This window comes from Agelaius tricolor, unplaced genomic scaffold (assembly GCF_023055355.1).
Source record: "Agelaius tricolor isolate 1412-34295 unplaced genomic scaffold, bAgeTri1.0.p SCAF_6, whole genome shotgun sequence".
Lineage (NCBI taxonomy): Eukaryota > Metazoa > Chordata > Aves > Passeriformes > Icteridae > Agelaius > Agelaius tricolor.
The window spans coordinates 46,022,625-46,044,818 of record NW_027269266.1 but is presented as its reverse complement, the minus strand read 5'-3'; the positions used below and the strand labels follow the sequence as shown (position 1 = coordinate 46,044,818).

Below are 22,194 nucleotides of genomic sequence, written 5' to 3'. Positions count from 1 at the left end.
CTTATTAAATATTTTGGTGACTAAAAATAAACTTAAGAAATCCCCTACCAAGTCAGCCAAATGAAATCCCATCTCATAGTCTGTTTCCAGCTCTAGCAGTAGCAAATGCTGTTCAGGGTAGTGATCTGATGATGACTTTCAGTCTCTTTATGCCTCCTCAGTATTCACATTTGTGGTACTACAGGTGTTGGAGGCTACACCTACACTTAGTCAATTTAATATCCTGCATGAAGATGATGCCACTCTTTCATCTCTTCTGAAAACTCTGACAGCAAGAGTTGAACAGTTTACTGCCTTCTGAATGAAGAGGTGTATTTTCTATCTGCTTTAAACTGACCCCCTACTGATTACATCACGTGCCCCTAAGTTCTCATACTTCAGGGTTTTATGAAAACAGTTCTGCATTCTGGTTGTCCACTACATTCTTTCCTGTGTCCTTTGTCCCTCCAAACTGAGGAGACTCTGCCTTTTGAGGCAACTGCTGAAGCCCATTGGACACTTGCCTTTCTCTGCATTTTCTTAGAAACTGCTGTGCCTCTCCTAAGAAGTGAAGATCAAAGCTGCACTCGGTGCCCTGTATGGAGTACACGGAGTTCCTGTGCTGTGGCAGAGTGACGCCCTCTGTCCTGTTCCTGGTGCCACCTCTGGTGACACCCAGTGTTTACTGGATCCTGTAGCATGCTGAATCTGTGCTTTAAGGGAGATCTGCCAGCAAGAACTTTGCCTCTCTTTCCTGAGCTGTTAACTCAGTAATGAACTCTATAACTCTAATATTCTGTGTCATTTTGTTCTCATTTACAACTTGCCCAAACTCATCCTTGTGGAAATGTAATGGAGTCATAAACTTAAAGAGCATTTGAGAGCTCTAATTTTCTGTTGTTGTGTCCATTTAGAGGAAGGTGCAACAAAATAACAGCAGTAAGGAAATAAGGATGAATCTATTACTAAAGGTAATAAATGCAAGAAGAATTTTAGATTTCTTGTCTGTTATTGTCTGGGGTCATTAGAGAAGTCTGAAGAAAGCTGTTTGGTCAAGGTTAAAGAACAGGCTGAGTGAGCTATAACCATGGGAACCAATGCTTCTAGGTCTTCCTCAAGTATGTTAAGAAAATATTCCATTCCAACCAGTTAGAGTGAGCTGAATCTTGAGCCATTTTGCTGGGTAAAAAAGATCATTAAAATCATAAGACAAATGTGTAGCAAAATAACCTATTTTACCTGATACATTTTCCAGTGTCACTGCAGCGAAGCTCTGAATAAACAGCTTCACTGTTTTGACAGGATTTTTTTTAAAGTGAATTTGCTTGCCTTCATCCCTGTGCATGGTTTGGTGGACTCTAGTAATTGCTTGAGACCTGCTTTCTAGATGCAATCTCCTGCATGTGTTTTGGGCAAAGGCACAGAAAAGCAGAGCTTTGAGAATCTGCAGAATCTGCTGGCAGATAATCACAGGAACAGAATTGTTTAGGTTGGAAAGACTTTCTAAGATAATCAAGTCCAACCATTAACCTAGCACTGCCAAGTCCATCACTAAACTGTGCCCCCAAGTGCCACATCTTTTAAATGCTTCCAGGGACAATGATTCAACCGCTTCCCTGGGCAGCCTGTTCCAGTGCTTTGCAACCCTTTCCGTGAATAATTTTCCCCTGCTACTAAATCTAAAACATCCCTGGTTCAACCTGAGGCCATTTCCTCTTATCCTATTGTTTGTTATTTAAAAGAGACTGACCTCCACCTTGCTGAGCTCTTGGGACCACCACTGTTGACCAGATAGAACCAGCTGGATGTAGCTCCACTCATCACCACCCTTTGGGACTGGCAATCAAGCCAGTTTTTCACCCAGCAATGCACCTGTCCAACCCATGAGCAGCCAATTTCTCCAGGAGAATGCTGTGGGAGACGGTGTCAAAGGGCTTACTGAAGTCCAGGTGAACAACATCCACAGCATTTCCCTTCTCCACAGAGCAGGTCAATTTTGCATAGGAGACCAGGTTGGTCAAGCAGGACTTGCCTTTCCTAAACCCCTTCTGGCTGGGCCTGATTGTCTGGTTGTCCTGTATGTGCCTCACAATGTCACTTAAGGTGATCTGTTCTGTGACTCTCCCTGGCACTGAGGTCAGACTGACAGTCCTGTAGTTCCCCAGATTAAGTTCTAGTTGAGCTTTGGTCCTTCTAATTTTCTCGCTGCATAACCTCTCAGCACCCCAGTAGCCCTCCTGAGTGTGCTGCCCCATCTTCCAAAGCTTGTAATCTCTCTTCTTTTTCCTTAGTTCCAGCCAAAGGTTTGTGCTCAGCCGGGCTGGTGGTTCCCACTTCTTCTCTTGCCTTGGCCTGCTTCTGTGCTTTTAAAATTTCCTTCAGGCAGGATGCCCAGCCTTCCTCAACTCCTTTGACCCTCAAGACTGCCTCCCAATGGATTATGGATTCTGTCAACCAGGCTCCCAAATAGGCACAAATCTCCCCTCCAGAATTCCAGGATAGCAGTTCTGCTGAGCCCTCTCCTTAGCTCTCTGAGAATGGAAAACTCTCTGACATGCAGGGCTACCCCACTGCCTCTCCTTCCTTGCTTCTCCTGCCTTCTGAAGCATTTATGGTCATTTAGGTTCATGTTGCTCCAGCTGGTGAAGTTAGAAGTCAGAGGGTCCTAAAATCTGAATGTAAGATGAACTTTCCAGGTGTTCCCTACTTCCTGCTGTGTTATGTTCTTTGTGTGTCTTCATGAAAGTATTTAGTCTGATTGAAATCTCATCTTGGGAATATTGCCTAGTCCATTAGAAAAAAATCATCCTGTGATATATTATATCTTGCTAGATAAAATATTGCAGAGGGGGCTTATTTGTCTTTGATATAACTGCTGGCTTTGTCCTGGATAACATTTATAACAGATCTATTTTCCTGTTATGGAGTTTTTTAGGGACATTTTGGATAGTAACATTTCACTAGTTCCTTCACTGCTCAGGATTAAGCTTTTCTAATACAGATCAACACCATGAATGATATCTATCAACTTCATGTCCACTTGAGAAACAGGTCAGGAATATCTTGGAAGAGGGGTTTTTTTTTGGTTTTGCCCTGTTCTTGTATTTTTTTTTTTAAATTTGTCTACCATAGGTGGGGGTGAGTTCTGTCCTGAATAGCAAGGATGCCTTTAAGTATGACTGCCAAAGCTGGGCTGCTGTAATGATGTTCTGTTATCCTGGAAAAGAAATCCACAGGATGCTATCCTTAATACTAAGAGGATTAACTGTGTGTAAATGTTGCAATTAAAATTAACTGGCATGCTGACTACTGCATCATGCAGTTAATGTAGGACAGCCTCTTGGTTTAATTGTACTCTTACCTGCTGTTTCCTGGTATGTGATTAAGCCAATATTTAGAATGGGTAAACAAAATTATATTTTTTTTAATTGGGTAACAGCTAACCTTTTTCAAATTTTGGTTAGCTTGCTGTGCTAGAGACTTTATGCTTTGAATACTTTCAGAGATAAGGCACGGGCAGCTTTCCTTAAGCTTTTTTCTAAACCAGGAGTTGAAGATGATCTCTCTCTCTTTTGTGATTGAATTTACAGTATAGGGCAGATGTAGACACCTTGCTCTGAGCCAGACATGATGAAAGGCCCATGGGCTTGTGTGTTGTGGGCTCTGACAAGCATTACACCTTTGAGTCTGAAAGCTTTGGTGTTTTAGATTCATCTTCATGATTAAAGAGAAAGACTCCAAAGAAAATGTCCAGGGATGCTTTTAATTACTCTGTGTGTTCCTCTGTGTTTCCTCTGTTCCTCCTCTTGCCTCTGGAGATCACCATGCTTGTGCTTTGCCCAGTACCTCTTGTTTTTGGTGTTTGCAGAGATGCATATTGAGGCCCAGATGAAGTGACTTAACTTGTCACAAACAAACCACAAACTCATTTGTACATCTGATTTGGTAGTTCATGTTAATTGCAGCAGGAAGCATGAGAAACTAAGCCTAAATTTTTTAAAAAAATTAACAAAATAAGCCTCTCTGTGTGCTCTTATTTATGTTTAAGAACAGTCTACTTACAAGCTCCAATGTTTTTATAAATATGTCAGTGAACTTCTGAATGTGATTAGTACATTTCAAGTTGTTTAACCTTATTGATTTCTTGGTTTCCATGTTGTTACATACTGGGATTTGCTACCTTCCAAGTAAAACTGATGGAACCTTGTGTATGTGTACATGCAAAAGCTCTGGCTTAAAGGAGCTGAAGTCCAGTAGCTTAGTCTAAGCTGCTGATGGAGGTAGATATAGCCTGTGCTAATTGTCTGTCCCAAAGCAATTACTTTTATTCAGCTCCACAAATCCAGGAGGTGGTAACAGTTTTAGCAACCACAAATGTTTGTGAAGTGAGTTTGTTTCAGCACTGATTGAGATTAAACCACACAAATGCACTATGGCCACTTCACACAGATTCCTTAGACATGATGAAATGTGGCTGGGTCTGGTGCTGTTCCACTACAAGTGGAGAAAATCTGGCACTTTGCTAGTGCTGTGGGAAGTCACCCAGTGTTTAGCTGCTCACCCTTCTTTGCCCCTCTTTGGAGTGTAGCCTGGCTGGCCTCCCTGAGGCTGTTCTGGCAGGAGGAGACTGCTGAGGGCTGAGAAGAGTCGCTGCATATGCAGGCAGAGATGCTGTAAGAAAGCTTCTCTCTTGTAGCCCCTGTGTTGTCTGGCACTTCATTTATTTCAGTTAGAGTGAAGAAGTCTTTGTGGGTGGAGAGTGATCTTTGAGGTAGCTAGAACCAATCCCACAGATGACTTGGATACCAAGAATGAGACAATGTACTGGAGTTTTATTTTGGGACTACTTGACTTGGTTTCAGGCAAGATTTATCTGGTTTTTAGCATTTTGGATTTGAGATGTATCAGAATGGGAACAAGAAAGATGAAATAAATTTGGGAAAAACTGACAGAGGAGAAATACACCTTCATATTTTTTCTTGGCTAAACACCAGTCTGCAGAAAGTCTGCAACGTGGTCTTCAGTACAAAATTAGCTCTTCTCTCTCAAACTGTTAGGGATTCCTCCAATTCCTCTGACAGATTAGAGTGTCAGCTCATGAACAACTACTGAACCATGACTGGCATTGTGACTGTGTTGTGCTGCATACAATCAGTGCCTTTCAGCATGTTCATTGCTGTAGGTACTTTATTCTCCTACCCTGTGGTGAATAGGAGGTAGTTGTTGAAAGAGGGGAAGATTTGCACATGGGCTTTGACCACAAGGTTGTAAGGATGCTGTAAGTGTACACCATAGCTTATGCCACAGCTGTGTGAGTGTAACCAAAAGAAAATGTTACATGCCCTCTCTTTCTGACAGCTGGGCAAGGAGAAGGACTTAAGACACGTTTGAACTTTACTCTGCTAGCAGTGATGCTTTTTTCACTTTGAGGGAGAGGTGGTGGTAGAGCTCAGTGGGTAGGTTCCAGTGGTTTAAGTCAGCATGTTCTTGTTATAGAAAATAAAGAGCCAGTGGGATGAATTCTAAATCCTGCAGATGCTTAATGACAGGTTTCAGCAAACTTACAAACTCCTCAAGTATGTACAATACCAGAGCCAGACACCATGGACAGCATATTTCAAAAAAAATATTTAGAAGTTGCCAGTGGAAGCTAAACTTTGAAAAACATGAAGTCATTCTTGAAAGAGTTCAGGTTGGTTAAGTGTCATGTGAATTCAACCTATTTGTTGAAACTAATGTTACATGCCTTAATGAGGAAAATAGATGCTAGCTTACATCTGAAAGGGGGAAGCTTTTGCATGCAGACAGGGAAAAGCACTGTTGCAAGTTTAGTATGACAGTCTGCTCAATGCGTGTTTCATCTTTTTATGTGAGTAAGTCTTAAATAAAACCTTTGTTTTTTTCTTTTTCAGAACCGTAATGAAATAAAAAATGGAGCCATCCTTCGATTAACAACATCTCCGGTGAGTCAGTGTCCTTTTCTTCTCTTCTTTCAAAGTGAAAATTCAGTTAGTAAATTCTTGTGAACTAATGTATGTACTTTTAAGCTTTATCCACAATGTATCCCACAATCCTCCAGGAGCAAATGTTATGAGTTATAGAGGCAGGAATAATAACTCTGACATTTGGTGATACTGTTGGCAGAATTGGGTGAGTTTTTGTGTCTCACTTCCGCTGGGAACAGTTTTCACATACACGATATCTCTGCTTCCCTGCTGATATTGCAGCCTCCCTCAAGTTGCTCTTTTTCTGCCTCAGAACTCAAAACCAGGAAGCCAGGAGGAAGGTCAGGGATTTGAATCATGGAGAGCTCTGCTGGGTGGCACAGGCCAGAGCTTTCCTGATCTCTGGTTTTGTGTTGAGTGAGTAGCAGCTGTAATGTTGAGATTTTACTGGGGTTTCTTTGTTGTTGGCTTTTTTTTCCCCCTACACCATCTCTTTGCTAGCTCCTAAAAGCACAGCAGAGCTGCTGGTTGCCCTGTAATGGCTTGTTTTCCTGCTGAGTTGAGCAGTGCTGCTGCCACATGCTGAAAGCCACTATTAGTCCTGGAAGATGTATGTCTAAGGCAGCAGCAATCCAATTTCCTTGCTGACAAATGTAGTTAGTGTGCCATTAAAATGGTTTACCTCTTCATGATGGTGTTCTAGCCTCTGCAAATTTGAAGCATTCTAATGCTCAAACTCTGCCACCCAGTAGCTTCTCAACAGAAAGCACTTATCAACAGCCAACAGGGCAAAGACAAGAGACTTCCATTAGCCTTCATCATGTTCTTCAATGGTCATTATATTCAGAGCTTTATAGACATTAAAAAAAAAAAATAAACAGCAGTTTAAGACCATAGCTCTGTCAGAATCTATGTGATTCCAGAGTCTCTTGGCATATATCACCAAAACAGCCTTGTGCATGGGAAAACCATTTCTGGTAGAATAAACCCCATTTGATGGAAATTCCTCAGAAACAGGCAGCCCCAGCAGCAGCTCCTTCTAACCTTTGTGACTTCTTAATAACAAATATTCCCTCCAGTACTGCCCAGACTTGGGATCTCTTGAAATCAAAACAGCATCTGTGGTTCATCAAGAACCAATGTAGTCCAAATGCAGTGTGTCATGTTTTGGTGTAACCACAACATGGAATAACCACATAGGACAACTCATGGAATTCTCCCATCTCAAAATCCACAACCAGTTGCACCATGAAACCTCACTGAAGAGAGGCTGTGCTGTGACTATCTGTGGGAGATGGCTGGCTGGCTTTATGGTCACTTGTGCAATTGGAAATGGGACCTACAAACACAAAAGACAAATCTTGGATGTGCAACACTATCTGCTATTACCAGTGGTCTGGAAGGTGGGGTTTTGCACCCACCTATCATTCTAGGACTATCATCTGCTTGTTATGTTTCTTTGGGGATTTGCCTCAGGGTCAGTTAATCAATTCAGGAGTCCTTAGGATGTTGAGATATTGCCAGTTACCTGACAAATTATGGACTGCTCTGGCACTGGCCTGCAGTTATGAGTGACTCAGCTATCCTGTTTTAAGACAGAAGGCTGATCTACTCTCTATTCTCCAGTAGTGATGTTTATGTCTGAACTAGTGCTTATTTTCATACTTTCTGATGTTTTAAAATTTTGCGTTAACTTTTCCCAGAAAAGAGAGGAATCAGAGAGGTATTTTGGAAGGAGGAGCAGATTAGTTTTTGTCAGATTAGCAAATATTTGTATTGTTTAAATAGGTAAAAAGTGAAGTTCTGCATGTCCTCACTCTACAGTAGTCTCTTTGCTTTTTAAGGTACTGTCAAAGTGGTCATCATAGCAGTACCAAAATAGTTAAAGGCCTCCAAGCTGCGGTTCTTAAAGTGGTGACATTTGGTTCTTAATGGTTCTGAAATGGTGGTCATTTACCCTGAAAAGCTAACAGGCAATCTGTTTCCATATTTCCTCTGAAATTCTGTATGAGAGCAACAGTAGTTGGAAGAGATAATGTGAAGAACAGGCTGCATGATACACTCCTACAAAATGGGAAAGATGCTTTCCTAGCTGTTAGTGCTGGGTGAGAAATGTTTTTCTCATCATGAGAAAACATCAAGATTCTGAATTCCCCCCACCCCCTCTGTTTTTTCTATCCTACAATAGGATAAAGCTGAAACTACCTTTCCTTTTGTCCCAGAAAACCAAAATCATACTCAAAAAAAAAAAAAAAACCCCAAAAAAAAAACTTTATGAAAAGGTAGATGATTTAGGAAAGGAGAGAAAGATTGAGAGAAATTATGAGAAGCCACATATGGATTATGCAGTTTCTGGGATGTGTCCCTGTAGTTTCAGAGAGGTCTGAGCTGCCTACTTCCTGGCTGTTCTGGGGGGGGGAAAAAGTTGTCCTGAACTTTACAAGTCTTTTGAGGAAACTTTTTTCCTTGAAGAGTTGAGAGGAGTTTTGTTGACTCGTTCTGAAGGCTGCATGAGCTTAAAATGCTTTTCTAGTCCTTAATTTTTATGCAGCTTATAACCATGACAGCCAGTAGTCTGGCTGTACCCTTTAGGGTTGCATGGCCCAAGTAATAGAAAATTGGGTGAGAAGGATGAGATGCAATCTTTTTGAGTTCTGTTGTCATTAGCCTCAAATTATTTATTGCTCACATACCCACAGTCAGTACTATTAAAGATTAAAAAGAGAGAGGAAAGAAAGGTAGTTTTATCTAGAAATAGTAAACCAGCATTTTTGGGCTGACTTTTTAAAATGAGGATTTGTAATCTAACTCCATGAATATAAATGTTAAATACTTTCTCTTTTTTAATCTCGAATTTAGATTATTTTGTGTGCCTATGCAGGGACCTTTATCTGAAAACCATTGTTAATACTGCAAGGGCAGAACTGCAGTTATGGTGTGCTGCTAAATCCATTATAAATGCTTGCCTTGAGAGATTTACAATGTGCCTATTTTAAATTTCTTTGAGTTAAAAGTTTGCAAACGCCAGTCGTTAGGCCTGGTGGGAATTTGAACTCACTCTTTGTTTCCATAGGTCTGTTTGCTAAGTTTGTGAGATTCTCTGAAAGACTGATTTTTTCCTAAACAATGCTATTTTTTCCTCTATAAACTGCTCACCACACAGACACTCTGTTTCCTAGGTAACTTGAGTGCAGATTGAATTTCTCCCATATTATCTTTGTTCCTATATCATCTTTCTTATTTATTTTAACCTCTCCTATCATCTTTCTTAACAATTCTTTGGGCTATTGTGTGTTTTTGCAGTTTTCCGTGACCTGTTTTCCCCCTTTGTCCGTCTGCATTTCTGAAGGGACGCATGAAAAGTTTCTTATGCAACATTTCTTTGTATTTGAACGTATGTGACAATTGAGATGCTGTATTGCTGCTGTCTCTTTTGTGATAACCATATTCCAGTGCAGGGTGGGTAGGTGTATAAATGAGCTGTAATTGCTCCCAAGTGTGAGGCTGATGCGAAAGGACTTTTGTGTCCTGCAATGCAGCAAGCAAAGTCCAACCTTTTAGTGTGTGAAACTGCAGGATTCCTTCAATCAGATCCTGCAAATCCTTTTTCAAATGACTAATCACTTTAAAAAGATGCTAAAATACTGGGAAAATTAAATTGCAGGAACTAGTGTAGGTTATTCAATTTAATGGTTTTCAAACAGAATTGATTACTTGAGCACTTACTGTTTTTTAAAAGCAGCTTCTTGGCCACTTACAAAATGACTTGCTTATGAGGTATATACTTTAAAACCCGCATAAAAGGGGTTTTTCTGATGTGGTATTTGTGGGACATGGTAATTTGCTTTTATCTTTTTTTTTTTCTTGATCCCCAGTCCAGGGATCAGTTGAGTTGTCAAACCTGTGATTTGTTTGTAGGCAGAGTATTAGCATGTGTACAACGAGCAATCATGTAAATAAAGGTTTTCAAAGATAGTCATCATAGTATTTTCTATGAATGCTTCTACAGATATTAAGAACATGTTCTTTATATATGATCCAAACAGGCTAGGAAGTATAAAGAGTTTTTTTAACCTAGTTCTGCTTATACATCTGAATCCTCAAAGTAAAATTTTGAGCATCTAGTTTAGAATTTTTGATCTACAATTGCTTGAACATGTATTTGAAGTTCTGTAAATGCATGAATTTTTGCAGTTCTAACCTGTAATTGTGGTTAAGTTTATAGTGTAATGGTAAATTAGTTGCTAAATAAACCTTATACCAGAAGCACTGACCATGGGGGTCAATTAGCCACTTTTATATTTTTCTGTTCTTAGTAGATTAGATTTGAGAAGTGGAGCTGGGATTTGTCTTTTCATAGAGAAAGGTTTAATCTGATGTTTTCAGGTTTCAAAAGGCATGTTTTGAACTGTAAGTGGAAGAGATTGTTTCAAATGCAGATAGAGGAAAAAAATGCTTATAAAGCATTGAGAAGTGGCTAGTGATTGCATATGCCATATTTTAAGGCATATTTGTGTAATACATTTGGCTATGCATCTGTAATGCTTTTGTCATTGATTTAGTGCAAGACCCTAGAGATAACCATTTCCCTTTTCTGCCTCCTTAATTGCTGTAATGATTCCACAGGACCTCTCTGTATATCACATCTGTACAGGGCTTCAGATATACAAACCGTGTTTCAGAGCTCATGCAAAAAATGTTAACCGTTAATATATGTATTGATTAAAATAGATTCTCATTGCTTACCTGGCATCAGATGCTAGTTAGCCTTGGTGGGTCTGCTGAATGTGTATCTGTAAAATGATGGTTATGTAATGTATCCACTCCTCCATTGCTCTCTGACATGCATGCAGTTGTAGGTGACATGGCAATAGCAATCCAGGAAAAGGCAGTGCTTTAAGCCACCATGGTGTTCCAACACTGAATGATTTAAATTAAACTACAGAAATGCATGTGTTTGGTAAGGACAAAGCTGGATTGGGTAGTTACTGATGGTCTCTATGATCTTTTTCTAGCAGCATATGGACTGATGTGACTTAATCTACAGGATAGATAACGATACTCTTATTTTATTTGCTTTTTGTAAAGGACAAAGAAGACGACTGATTACATAATGCAAAACCACCAATTTAAATCAATGGTCCAACTTTTTTCCATGGCACATTCATGTTTGATAGTGGTTGCATTTGGATCTGTGTCCTCCCTCTTGTCCTTACTCACTGTGTTTTGTATTCTGTACAGAAGTCCTGTGTATGTCCGGTTAATAAGTTGCTTTCAAAGTTTTGCACAAAGTATCTTGTGGCAGAGAAATGATAGTTTGATCAGCAGAATCCCTTGTTAGGATGATCTTGGAATTCTTAACCTCCAAATGGCTATTTGAGTCTCTAAGAAAGTCACATCCTGGATTTAGGTCATTAGTTCTCTCTTTAAGCTGACAATCTCATCAAGCTGCTCCTTTTAAGCAGTGCTACTCCCTAAGGGCAACCTTTCTGGATGTCCTTGGAGCAAGTCATTTAAGACTAGACATGTGGCTTATGCCACTTGACAGCCTTTTGAAATGCTGGGACTTCAACAGTCCACGTTTTACAAGCTTCCCATCTTCCTTCCTTCCTTCCTTCCTAAAGAGGAGAGCAGTTGATTCTGCCTTTCATTTCCTTGAGCAGCCATATTTCTGTTAATTCCCTCTAATGATTCTCAGTTGCAAAGGTTTATATATTTATATTTACTCCTACCTGAATGATATTTCAGTAAGAATGCAGACATGGCAGCCAGCTCTGCTATTGCTTTAATGAGCTGTGCTTTCTGTCCATCCACTGATGGCTTGCAAATCATTAAAATAGCTCCCTGGTAAGCACTCAGAGCATATTTCATCCGGGTTTCATTTTTTAATGCAGTCATAAATGAGCTGTACATTGCATTAGCATGTACGAGTGCTATGGCAACAAGAATTAGAAGGCTTGGGAGAACTGCATGGTGTTAACCAAGGCAATATTTTCACACATCAGGCATTTGGGATGACAACAGACAATATGACTTTTGTCCATGTTGCCAGTGAGACATGTGCCAGCACTCTTGCTGAGACGAATATATGTTTACCTCCTCAATCAAGATCTCCTCTGCCATTTGTCTGTTCTTTTCTCATCTGAGAGTAGAAGGAGCAAGGTTTATGGGATGCAGTGTCTTGCAAAACTTGTTTAATGTAAGAAAACTGCAACTGTGTGTAAATTTTGCTGATAGAACCTTGGCAAAGTCAGATAAAGCCTATGATGTTAGTAAGCACTCTTTTATGTGCTTAAAGAGTGTCTGAACCACTTCTGTAGCGTGGATTTTTGTGCTCTGTAGAGGGTTCCAAGCTGTCTCTTATCTAAGATTATATTTTGGTTTTAGTCTGGTGAATTTCAAAGCTCTCACTGACTGCAGAGGAAAGAGGACTAAGATATCTCAGTTGATAGGTTGGTCCTGCTCATGCTGGTGTTGTGCAGTGTTGGTGAGCTGCTAATGCACATCTGTGTCCTGGTGTTCTCGGGTTTGGTGAGAGGGAGGGTTGGCTCTTTCCATGCTTGGTGTGGATACATGTGCAATGGAAGTCTGACTGGCTGACAGCAGTTCACCAGCCCCAGGTGTTCCTGCTGGGGGCAGGACTCTCTCCTTAAGAGAAATGCTGAACTTCACCATAAATAATCTGTTGTGAATAAGTATGAAGACTAAGCGTTGTTTACACAGCGCAGTGTGTTGTGAAGGGGTTTGGGGGAGGATGTTCTCCTGGCTCTGCTCACATGTTTTTCTTGCTTGCTATTGTGATACACAGGCAATTACAGTCTCCATCTGTTTGGCCACAGTTCTGCTGCCCAAGGTTTGCCCACTCAGACTTATTGATAGAGCAGCTCAGGAGAGCTGCTCAGTCACTGTGAACCAGTTGTTTTGTTCACCTTTCCTATTTGTTCCATTTTCACTGAATCCAGGAGCCTTTAGAGGACTGGGTTCCTGTGGAAAGCTGGAAGAATTTCCAGTTCAGTAGAACATCCTTCAGTGGGCAGATAGTGGGAGTGGTAACTTTCAAGAAGTATGGCAGGTTGGAAAAAGCCACGTGCAAAGATTTAATAGGTTTAAGGTTAAATCTGAGCAATCATTTCCAAAGTTTGGGGAATGCAGCTGCCATGGCAGTATTGAAGTTTTTCCAGAGTGTTTCTTGAGGTGGGCAAGAATTCAGGCATTGCATGTATTCAGTGAAACAGTAATGATTTGAAGATATTTTGCATCTCAGAGTCTTCTTTATAGTGGGGAGTTTAGCGTTAGGAATGGCTCCATGAAGGACATACTTTGATAAAGTAGGAGTTGGCTGTCGAACTTCTGGTTCAGGTAATAATAGTGGTGAATTTTTGTAGCTGATTATAGAATAGTACTTTAGCAAAGCTTTTTTCACCCCCACTGATGAAAGGAAAGGGCTGGGGGAAGTATTTGGTAGTTATCCTGGAAGTTGAAAGTAAGTGGTATCTATTTTTACCTCTTCCATGGGCTTCAGCAAATTATTTACCTTATCACCTGCTTAAGCTTGATACAGTAGTCTTTTAGTTTCCAGTTGGACAGCCACTGCCATTACAGAGAGACTGTATAAACCATTGTTTCCCCATTACAGGCATTGATAGAGTAGGTAACCTTCCATGGCAGAAAGATCTTGTGGATGACAGGATTCTGTCTTTTTATAGGTAATGGAACTGTTATGGCTGCATCACCCTATACTTAAAGCACAAAAAAAGCTCAGGACTAAAGATATTCCATTTCTTTTCAATGCTACGTTAACCACAGTCACTCTAACTAGAAGTCATTTCTTCCACATACATGCTACTTACTGCATTTTTTTCTGGTCAAATGCTGACTGGAGACTATGCATTTACCACCACCATTGTAAAAACAAGAAGTAACCAATATTGCGGATATTGGAGGAGATTGGGACAATTAATTTATTCATGTTTTTGTAGCAATCAAAGTTATGTAGCTAGGCAGCTGAATCTGTAACAACACTATGCTGGTTATTTTTCTGGGCTCCTTGTTTAAATGGTCATGCACTAAAAATGACTGCTTTCTCAGAATCTTTATCTTCAGAGATGACCATCTCTGTGAAAAAAACATTCATTACTTGAACAGAAAAGGAATTGTCTGTCAGCAGAGCCCTTTCTTCTCTATTTCTTATCCAGCTGAGAAAGAATAAACATCATCTCAGAGAGAAATAACTCTCAACAGAATTTAAGTTTAATTTGTTTCCCTAATGACACATAGCCTCTCATTCACCTTTCCTTGGGTGCAGGTAAGAAATGAATCCTAGGAAACAGAATTTTACAAATATCTCTATATGTAGGGAGGAGGATTATTTTTCTAAGAAATGTATGACCTAGCTAGCTATTAACTGAACATTTTGGGTATTCTGTTCAGGTAAGTGAAAGTATCAAATTGAAAACTTGAGATATATTTTAAAGTATTTGTATGGCTAAAGAGAGAGGAAATTTAATATCCATTATTTAAGTATTTCTTTACCTTTTTGTCATCAGTGTTTATTTTGAATTTCACAAAGTCATCCTCTGTTTGAAACATTAATGGCCAGAATAGCATAACACGAGGATATTGAACACGCAAAAAGATGTATGACAGATAATATCATGGTGTTATGTGGGAAGTAATTATTCTGTACTCCTTGTTAAAAGGGTATATGAGTGTTTGAAGTGACTGTGAACAAAAGAAGAGGGGGAGGAAGGAGCAGAAGGTCTGAAGTTGGTCTTTCTTGATGTAACATGGTTAGGACAGTATGTGGTCTTTGCTGCTAAAGGTGATGAGAAGTGTGTACCCTGAGTAAGCATTCACAGGAAAAGAAGTGCCACTACTATTATTATTATACTGAGATTGTCTGATGCACTTTGTTTTATTTTTATTTCTTCTTTATTGATGTGACACATAAGTTCTTCAAGCCAAAGGCTGTTATTTGTAATGCTCACATTTTGCCTGAGACAATGGGACATCTACCCATTGCTCAGCTAATGATTCTGCAAGAGTCCAAATAATTATAGATAATAATGGAGTAATACACAAGTAATATACTTTTACAAAAGCAATTTGTATTTGAACTACCTAATCTTTTCTGAGCATGGAAGTTAAATATCATTAATATTAAACATGGCTATTGTTCCTGCTTACACTGACATTTTACTCCTGATTTTCATTGTAACGAAAGCTGTTTTGTTGCTTTTGTTTTCTGTGTTTTGTTTCTCTCACAGGCTCAAAATGCACAGCAGCTCCATGAGAGGATCCAGTCTTCTAGTATGGATGCAAAGTTAGAAGCACTGAAAGACTTAGCCAACTACTCGCGGGATGTTACATTTGCCCAAGAATTCATAAACCTGGATGGCATTTCCCTCCTAACGCAAATGGTTGAAAGTGGCACAGAGTGGGTATTCTGCTTAAAATCTGGCATTCCTTCAGTGTGGGGTGATTTCATGCTCTCTGAGTTGATAAATTAAATATCTCAAGAGGTCTAGACTTTTAGGATAATATATTAATTATCAATGAGGTACTGTTTTTTTTAATTTCCCCTAACAACGGGCTGGTCAGGACTGGGGATGAGCAAAGTAGAAAGTCACAAGTGTTGCCTATGTCATAAAGTTTAGGGAGACTGGGGTCCCAGTTTTTTCTCTATTCACTGGAATTTCAATAAGCCATTGAAAGTATATTTAAAGGCTGATATTTGAGTGATATCACTTAAAAACTTTTGTTTTAAATTTCATATTACTGAGAATATGTGTGGTAAAAGCCAAATGTAAAAAATTATTTACTTTACTTCCATTTTTTATTGTTTTGATTTTGAATGGGATTTTTCTAATACCAGTCAGGTTTTTCGACATAAAAATGAAAGCTGACCTCTAAAAATACACTCATTCTTTACCAGAATGCCTTACCAAATTTCATCATTGGTGAAATTCAGCACCAATGTCCTAAGTGTCTGTTGGCTTAATGTGGAGTGTGCAGCAGAAAAGTATCGATGGGATTGTTGCACTATTAAATGATGCTCTAACAGCAAGCATTTGATTTCAAGTAAGAGGCTTGCACTCAGTGTCAAGCTCTACTACACAGGAAGAAGTCAACAATACCCACACCATCTCCTGAGAGAAAGAAAACTGAAATCAGTTCAAATCCCTTCACAAAGGTGCTTGTGTTTCCTTGGCCTCAAAGAGGGAAATAGTATTAGGAAGTAAAGCAAAAGTAGTAACTGGTCTTTGAATTGGAACACAAATGGTCTCTGAGGGTCTTGTACAAGATATACTGTGTATTTTCCACAGAAAAATTAACTGCTTTATAGAATCCAGTAGTCCATAGACTGAGCAACATAAAAACAATCTCTCCTGGATTTCTACCCATTGCGTGGTTAATGGCTTATGGAACTCTGAATCCTTATTGTCTAACTACAGCTATATAGTGGATTTCCAAAAGCTTGTGGTTTAATCTTCAGTATTTTGTGGTTATAGTCTTTATTTTTTACAGTGATTTGATCTGTGGCACACATCACATGTTATGCCACTTTAAAATTAAATGCTTCTAGTTACCAAATATTTCAACTTGTATTTCATTTGTGTGGTATTTGTTGTTTACGGACCAAATTAAGTTTAAAGGCAAAGACAAGTTTAAGTTAATATAAACCCATGTATGTAGTTGCTGTATTAATGAAAGGTATTCTAAATGGACAGGCTCACATATGCCTGTGAAGATAAGAACACAGGAAAATTAACAGTCACTACCCTTGTGGTTTATTTTGTTGTGACATTATTTAGGTCTAATGATTTAACTTACTCCACTGCAAAAGGTATGTAAATGAAAGCATTTTATATTCTGTTGAAACAGACAGGGAACATTCACATTTTTTATAATCTTTCCTTTTAGCTACACTAAGACTAAAGCAAGTGCCCTCCTCACCCTTCAGATGCTGTTTTGTATCTGTGGGATGACCCAAACTGTAGCAGACTGGGCTGGATTAAAAATAACTGTTTGGGAGAGAAACTACTAAAGGCAACACTGCTGTTGAAAGAACTGTCTAGCAAATTATACCCTGTTATAAGTCCTGACCAAACAGCATAAGTTTTCAAACCACACAGTGGGCTTGTAAACTGAACATATGAGCAGAGTTTACTGCCTTTTTCTTTTTTATTATTTTATTTTATTTTATTATTGTAAGTGTTTTTAGGATTTTGAGGGATTTAATTTTTTTTCTTTTTAGCTGATGTAATGTGTCGTCAAACGTGCATTGATCGATCTACCTGTCTAATGTATTTATCAGTATTTCTGTCTGTGGGGAGAAACACTCTTGAGTTTGGGCATTGCACAAAGACTCAGCCTGTAAGAGTTTCCAGCAGCTTCACGTGTTGATGAGCTCTTAGTACTCACTGCAGTCTTTCATGTTAGCAGCCTAGACATTCAGCTCCTGAGGGTATGAGCAGGTCAGATTTTTCCAAGTCTAGTTTTGCAAAGGGAGTGGTAAAGCAGGGACATCTGTGCTATGCTGTACATTCCCTTCTGCTTTTATACTGTACATCACTGGCTGATGAGTGCATATTTAACAGAACTGGGGATTTGATGAAAGGAGCAAACATACAGAGGCACAGCAGCCTAAGCCTACCATCGTGCTTCTGCTTTCCTTTCTCATCTCACTTCAAGCTACTGAATCTGTTCCCTCACATCAGGGTCTGTCACTCGCTGCTGTGTCAGCACACTAAGCAAACAGACAAACTACTTCCTCAAAAGAAAGAAAAGAAACTTTTTTTTTTTCATTCAGTGCCCTAGACTGTCAAAGAAAGGCAGCTGGAATCAGTCAGTTGTCCTCTTATGGTCTGTTCTTGTTTTTGCTTGGGCTCTGCACTACTGTTAGTAAGAGGTCTCACACAAGATGGTCACTGAACAGATAAATCAAATTGAAGGCCTCCTTGCCATTGCTCCCAACCTGGGCTCAGCACCCTCAGCAATATTGCCTTGTGGGCTGTGAGGCTGACAAGGTCACCAAAATGCTTCAGAACACAAAACTTTTCTCTGTGTCCATAGATGAACTTACATTGCTCTCTCAGCGTCCATAGGTGAATCTACACAAATGATTACACTGGCATTATAAAGGGCAGGGGGCAGGTATTAGAGGAGGAATGAGGAGCCAGAAATTTCGGGGTGGGGCAGAAACTTCTTCATAGCCCAGTTTTATAAGACAACATATTTTATAAAGATGCATTTAAGGTATATCTTCACTATGGAGTTATCTTAGCCATTTTGGTGCAGCTCCTGTAGACCCAGCCTTGTCTGAATGGGGCTATGAGTCACCCATACAGCTGAGACAAATCTAATGTCTTGATGCTGCTGAGACATGGTCCAGCTTCCTGCCTTCTCCCATTTCTTGTGTGTTAACCCCTGTTCTTCAGCCCAGTCCTGCTTTTCCCCAGGAGCTGGTTCCAGGAGTTGGTTCCAGTGTCTGTGTGCCTCACAAAGCCAATCCACCCTGTTAATTTCTTGCACAGAACATGATTCCATTAGAAAACTAACTGTCTAAAATTAGTTTTCTGCTCAGTTAGGGACTTGAAGAAACAAAAGAGGAACTGGTCATGAGTGGATGCAGAAAAGGCCCTTTTTTGTGGCAATGGACCCTAGGTATGTCACTGAGCCATGACCTGAGAGCAAATGTGCAGTGAAACTGTGGGGATGGTGGCTGTCTCTGCTCTTGTATTTCACCCTGGGGACTGGCACTGAGACTCTGGGAGAGCAGGAATGGGACATACCCTATGGGTGGCTGCTGATTTTCTGCACGGATCCCCTCTGTGAGCTGTGCCAGCTGCCCTGGGCTGATACAGCTGGGAACAGCCCTACATCTGTAAGGCCAGGCTGAGTGACACCTCTGTTCACGGTGTGCTGCAGCTGGGCTAGAAATCAATGAATTTTGTTAATTCAAGCTTTATTCTCTATTTTCCCTGAGGGGCCAGGCAGTGCTCATTAGAAGTGCCATCGTGCTCTGTGCAAAGTTGCTCTGAGGTTTTCTTTGCACATGGATTTCATGTTAGAGGCAGCTCTTAAGTTATAACTTGAGTATGTAATTAAGTTTAACTGGGTAGCCTCTGGAAAACAGGACTCTATCTTTTGATATAATTTTCACTGAGGAAGAAGCCTATATTTTATTTATAGTTGGCATTGTTTATTGTGCTACTTAGTCATTATTTCAGTGAAGCTGATGACTATTAAAGTACAGTGACCAGAGTAAGAGAATGTAAATCCCTGGATTTCTAGTTACTTCTGTTTCATTCCTCAGGTGATGAAAAGAAGTGGTAATATAAAAAGTCGACAAGAAATAGCAGTGTTTCCTAGTTAGTTTTCCATATGTTATATTCTTGAATATTGAAGAAAATTAGAATGTGTTAGAGGATAGAGAACTGGGGACATGGTGTGTGCAAGCACAAGGCTGGTGATAGTGTGCATGGGCCCTAGTGAAGCTGAGAGTGCATCTCGTCAATATGAATATATTTATATCAGCAGAGATGCAATGTCTCAGAAACTGTCCACATGTATCTTGATCTTGTTGATTGAGATGGCTTATCTTGTTTTTCCTTCAGGCTCATTCTTGCTTCTGCAGCACTGCTGCGAGTCTTATTAACTGAAAAAGGGAAAAAAAAAAAGGTAGTTTTATGTTTGTTTTTATGGTTTGGGTGACCTATAAATTATAGAAAAGACTTCAAGACAAGTCATGAAGAACAAGAAATGCTGATTCTATTCTATAATTATCCATTATGTCCAATCATTTCTCAGATGTGCGTTTGTATCACCACCCAAGAGTGGGCTGGATGTTTGCAGGCAGCTATTTTTCTTTTCTGAGACTTTTCAGAAAGTGATTTCCACAGCACTCCTAGTGCTAAACTTTTTGTTCAGAAGCCAGTCCATGCCTAGTTAAGAGGAGCTGACTGTGCAGTCTGTCTGCTTGGGTGTACAGACAGTCTAAAGGGGAAGTGCATGGGTGTGCTGCTTCCACTCCCCCTCAGAATGCAGTGCCCTGAAATGGGGCAGAAAATGAGCAATGCTGCTGAGTCCTAGGTATACTAATGACTGATAAAAAATATGTTCAGGAACCAAGGTGGAAGAAGGAGTCATGTCTTCTTGCTACCCCAGCTGTGATAACATAGTTCTCTTATTCAGAGCTGTATTCTGTAGTTGAGCCTAGAACTTGTGTTTCAGAAAATCATGTCCGTACAGACAGCCCTTCTGATGTAGCAGAAGACTGTTAAAGTCCTGGGGTTTTTTACTTGATGTATCAGAATAGTTGTGTGACTGAAACAAACTCTCAGCCTTCCTTAGAAGGAAAAAAATCCGCATAATGCCTTATAAAGCAAGAAAAAGAAAATCTAATTCACACACATAAATATTGAAAGACCAAAGAGTTTATAAAAGGAATCTATATTTATTTTTATTATTGCTAGTAATAATAATAAGGCTGATCTCAGGGGAGGGAAAGGATGAAGGTCTATGCAGAATTTTCAGCATTTTTAAAATTGGCATTTTCCTGAACTCTATGACTTGCTATTTGACTGAAATAGCACACAGTTTCTGCCAAAAAAAAAAAAAAGACACTATGCTAAGCCTAGCTGTCTTGACAGTAACCAGAACAGAATTGTTTATGCTGCTGTTGAGAAGATTGTTCTCCAGACATCTGCTTCATTGCTGAGCAGCTCTATTGTCATACAGCCATGGCAAAGGAACATGCTAGTTGATGCTGCTAAGACAAGGTAGCAGATAGCCTGGTTAGCAGATAGTTTTAATTATAAGAGAGTTGTAATTGCTTAATATGCAGATAGGAGAAAAAAGCACCTTGATTTAATTTTAGTTGTTAAATTCTGCCATCTTCCTATTGGAAACAATAAATGCAGCTAGATCAAGTTCATGTAAGCTTCTAAATAAATGGGGTTTATGTCTTGACTAAGATGAGCCTTCTATTGAGCACATGCAGTTGCAGGGTTGGCTGCTATACAGCTGGAAGTCTCTGAGAGATCAATTGTGCATGCTTTAAGGACAAATTGCATTGTTCAGTGAAATCCTAGCTCTTGGCTTGTCTTACAGAGATAATACTGTATACCAGCCCAGTGGAAAACTGAAGACAGATTGGTTTGGAGTTATTCCGACTTTAGCACACTTTTTGGGACAGTTGCTCAAATACCTGCTGGTGGTTTTTTCCATCCCAGTCTGATGAGTATTTCAGCAGTGCTGTCAAAACGCTTAAGCTGCCCTTGCTCATAGTAACTTGTTCCTGTCCTGCTTCATCTGCAGAGTTATACCACTACTGTTTCTAGCAAGCTGGACTGGAAAACTGATGTAGGTTATGAAAAGTGACAGTAGAAGCTACTTTTAATATAATATTCTTTAACCCAGTTTAGTTCCCTGATTGAGCTCACAGCATTGCCCCAGAAAACAGTTGTGAAAGCCCAACTTGCCAGATAAATGGAAAATGAATTTTCAGAAAATAGGAACAATAATAAGCTAGTAGGTTTTTGCCACTATATAAAGTAGTCATTTTCCACCCTTCTTGTCTGTGGAGTACCTGCTCCCTCTCTTGTTCAGCTCCAATGCTTATTTGACTCCTCAGTGATGCAATTCAATTTGCTAAATGTTGAAAACTCAGCCAATGGAGAGAGGAAATTAATTTGTATTTTTGACAGCACAGGGTTTTAAACAGGCTCAACTATTCCTGTGAAGCTTCACCTGGAAGCATAGATTACTTAATCTGACATTGCTGCCAAAATCAATTCTTATCCAACAGGGGTTTTACGTAATCTTCATTTCTTAGTGCTTCTGTAATGTCAGGAGAGGGTAACTATTGTCTATGAGGAAGAAATCCAAAAGAGTGTATAAAATCAGGTAATCCTGCTATACCACTGTGGAGATGGTAATGGTAGGAGAATGAGAAAGGGCTGCAGCTCCATCTTTCAGTGCAGTTTCCATAAAGAAAGAAGGTGGAGTAGGATTTTTTTCTGGAGTGGCTTTTTTTGTTGGTTTACTTTTCTCCTGCTTTTTCTATTTTGGGTTTGTTTCCCCATCAGTCTTCAGGCTTGGATTACACCCTCCCTCTCAGCACACACAAGTACAATTTTTCTTACATCTTTTACATATGCAAAGCACACACTGTGGGTTTAGATAAAATCACAGAATCGTCTCACTTGGAAGGAACCCAGAAGGATCATCGAGTCCAGCTCTTAAGTGAATGGCCCTACAGGGATTG

At 39.8% G+C, this 22,194-nt stretch overlaps 1 protein-coding gene across 5 annotated transcripts in view; it reads left to right on the top strand.

The window, feature by feature from the left end:
* The window catches only part of ELMO1 (engulfment and cell motility 1), a 303,457-nt gene that overhangs the window by 70,564 nt on the left and 210,699 nt on the right, over positions 1-22,194 (top strand). For all 5 annotated transcript variants that reach the window (XM_071429658.1, XM_071429656.1, XM_071429657.1 and 2 more), the window contains 2 exons: positions 5,892-5,942; positions 15,191-15,360. In XM_071429658.1, coding sequence (XP_071285759.1) covers positions 5,892-5,942; positions 15,191-15,360 — 221 coding nt within the window. The remainder of the gene's footprint in view (positions 1-5,891; positions 5,943-15,190; positions 15,361-22,194) is intronic.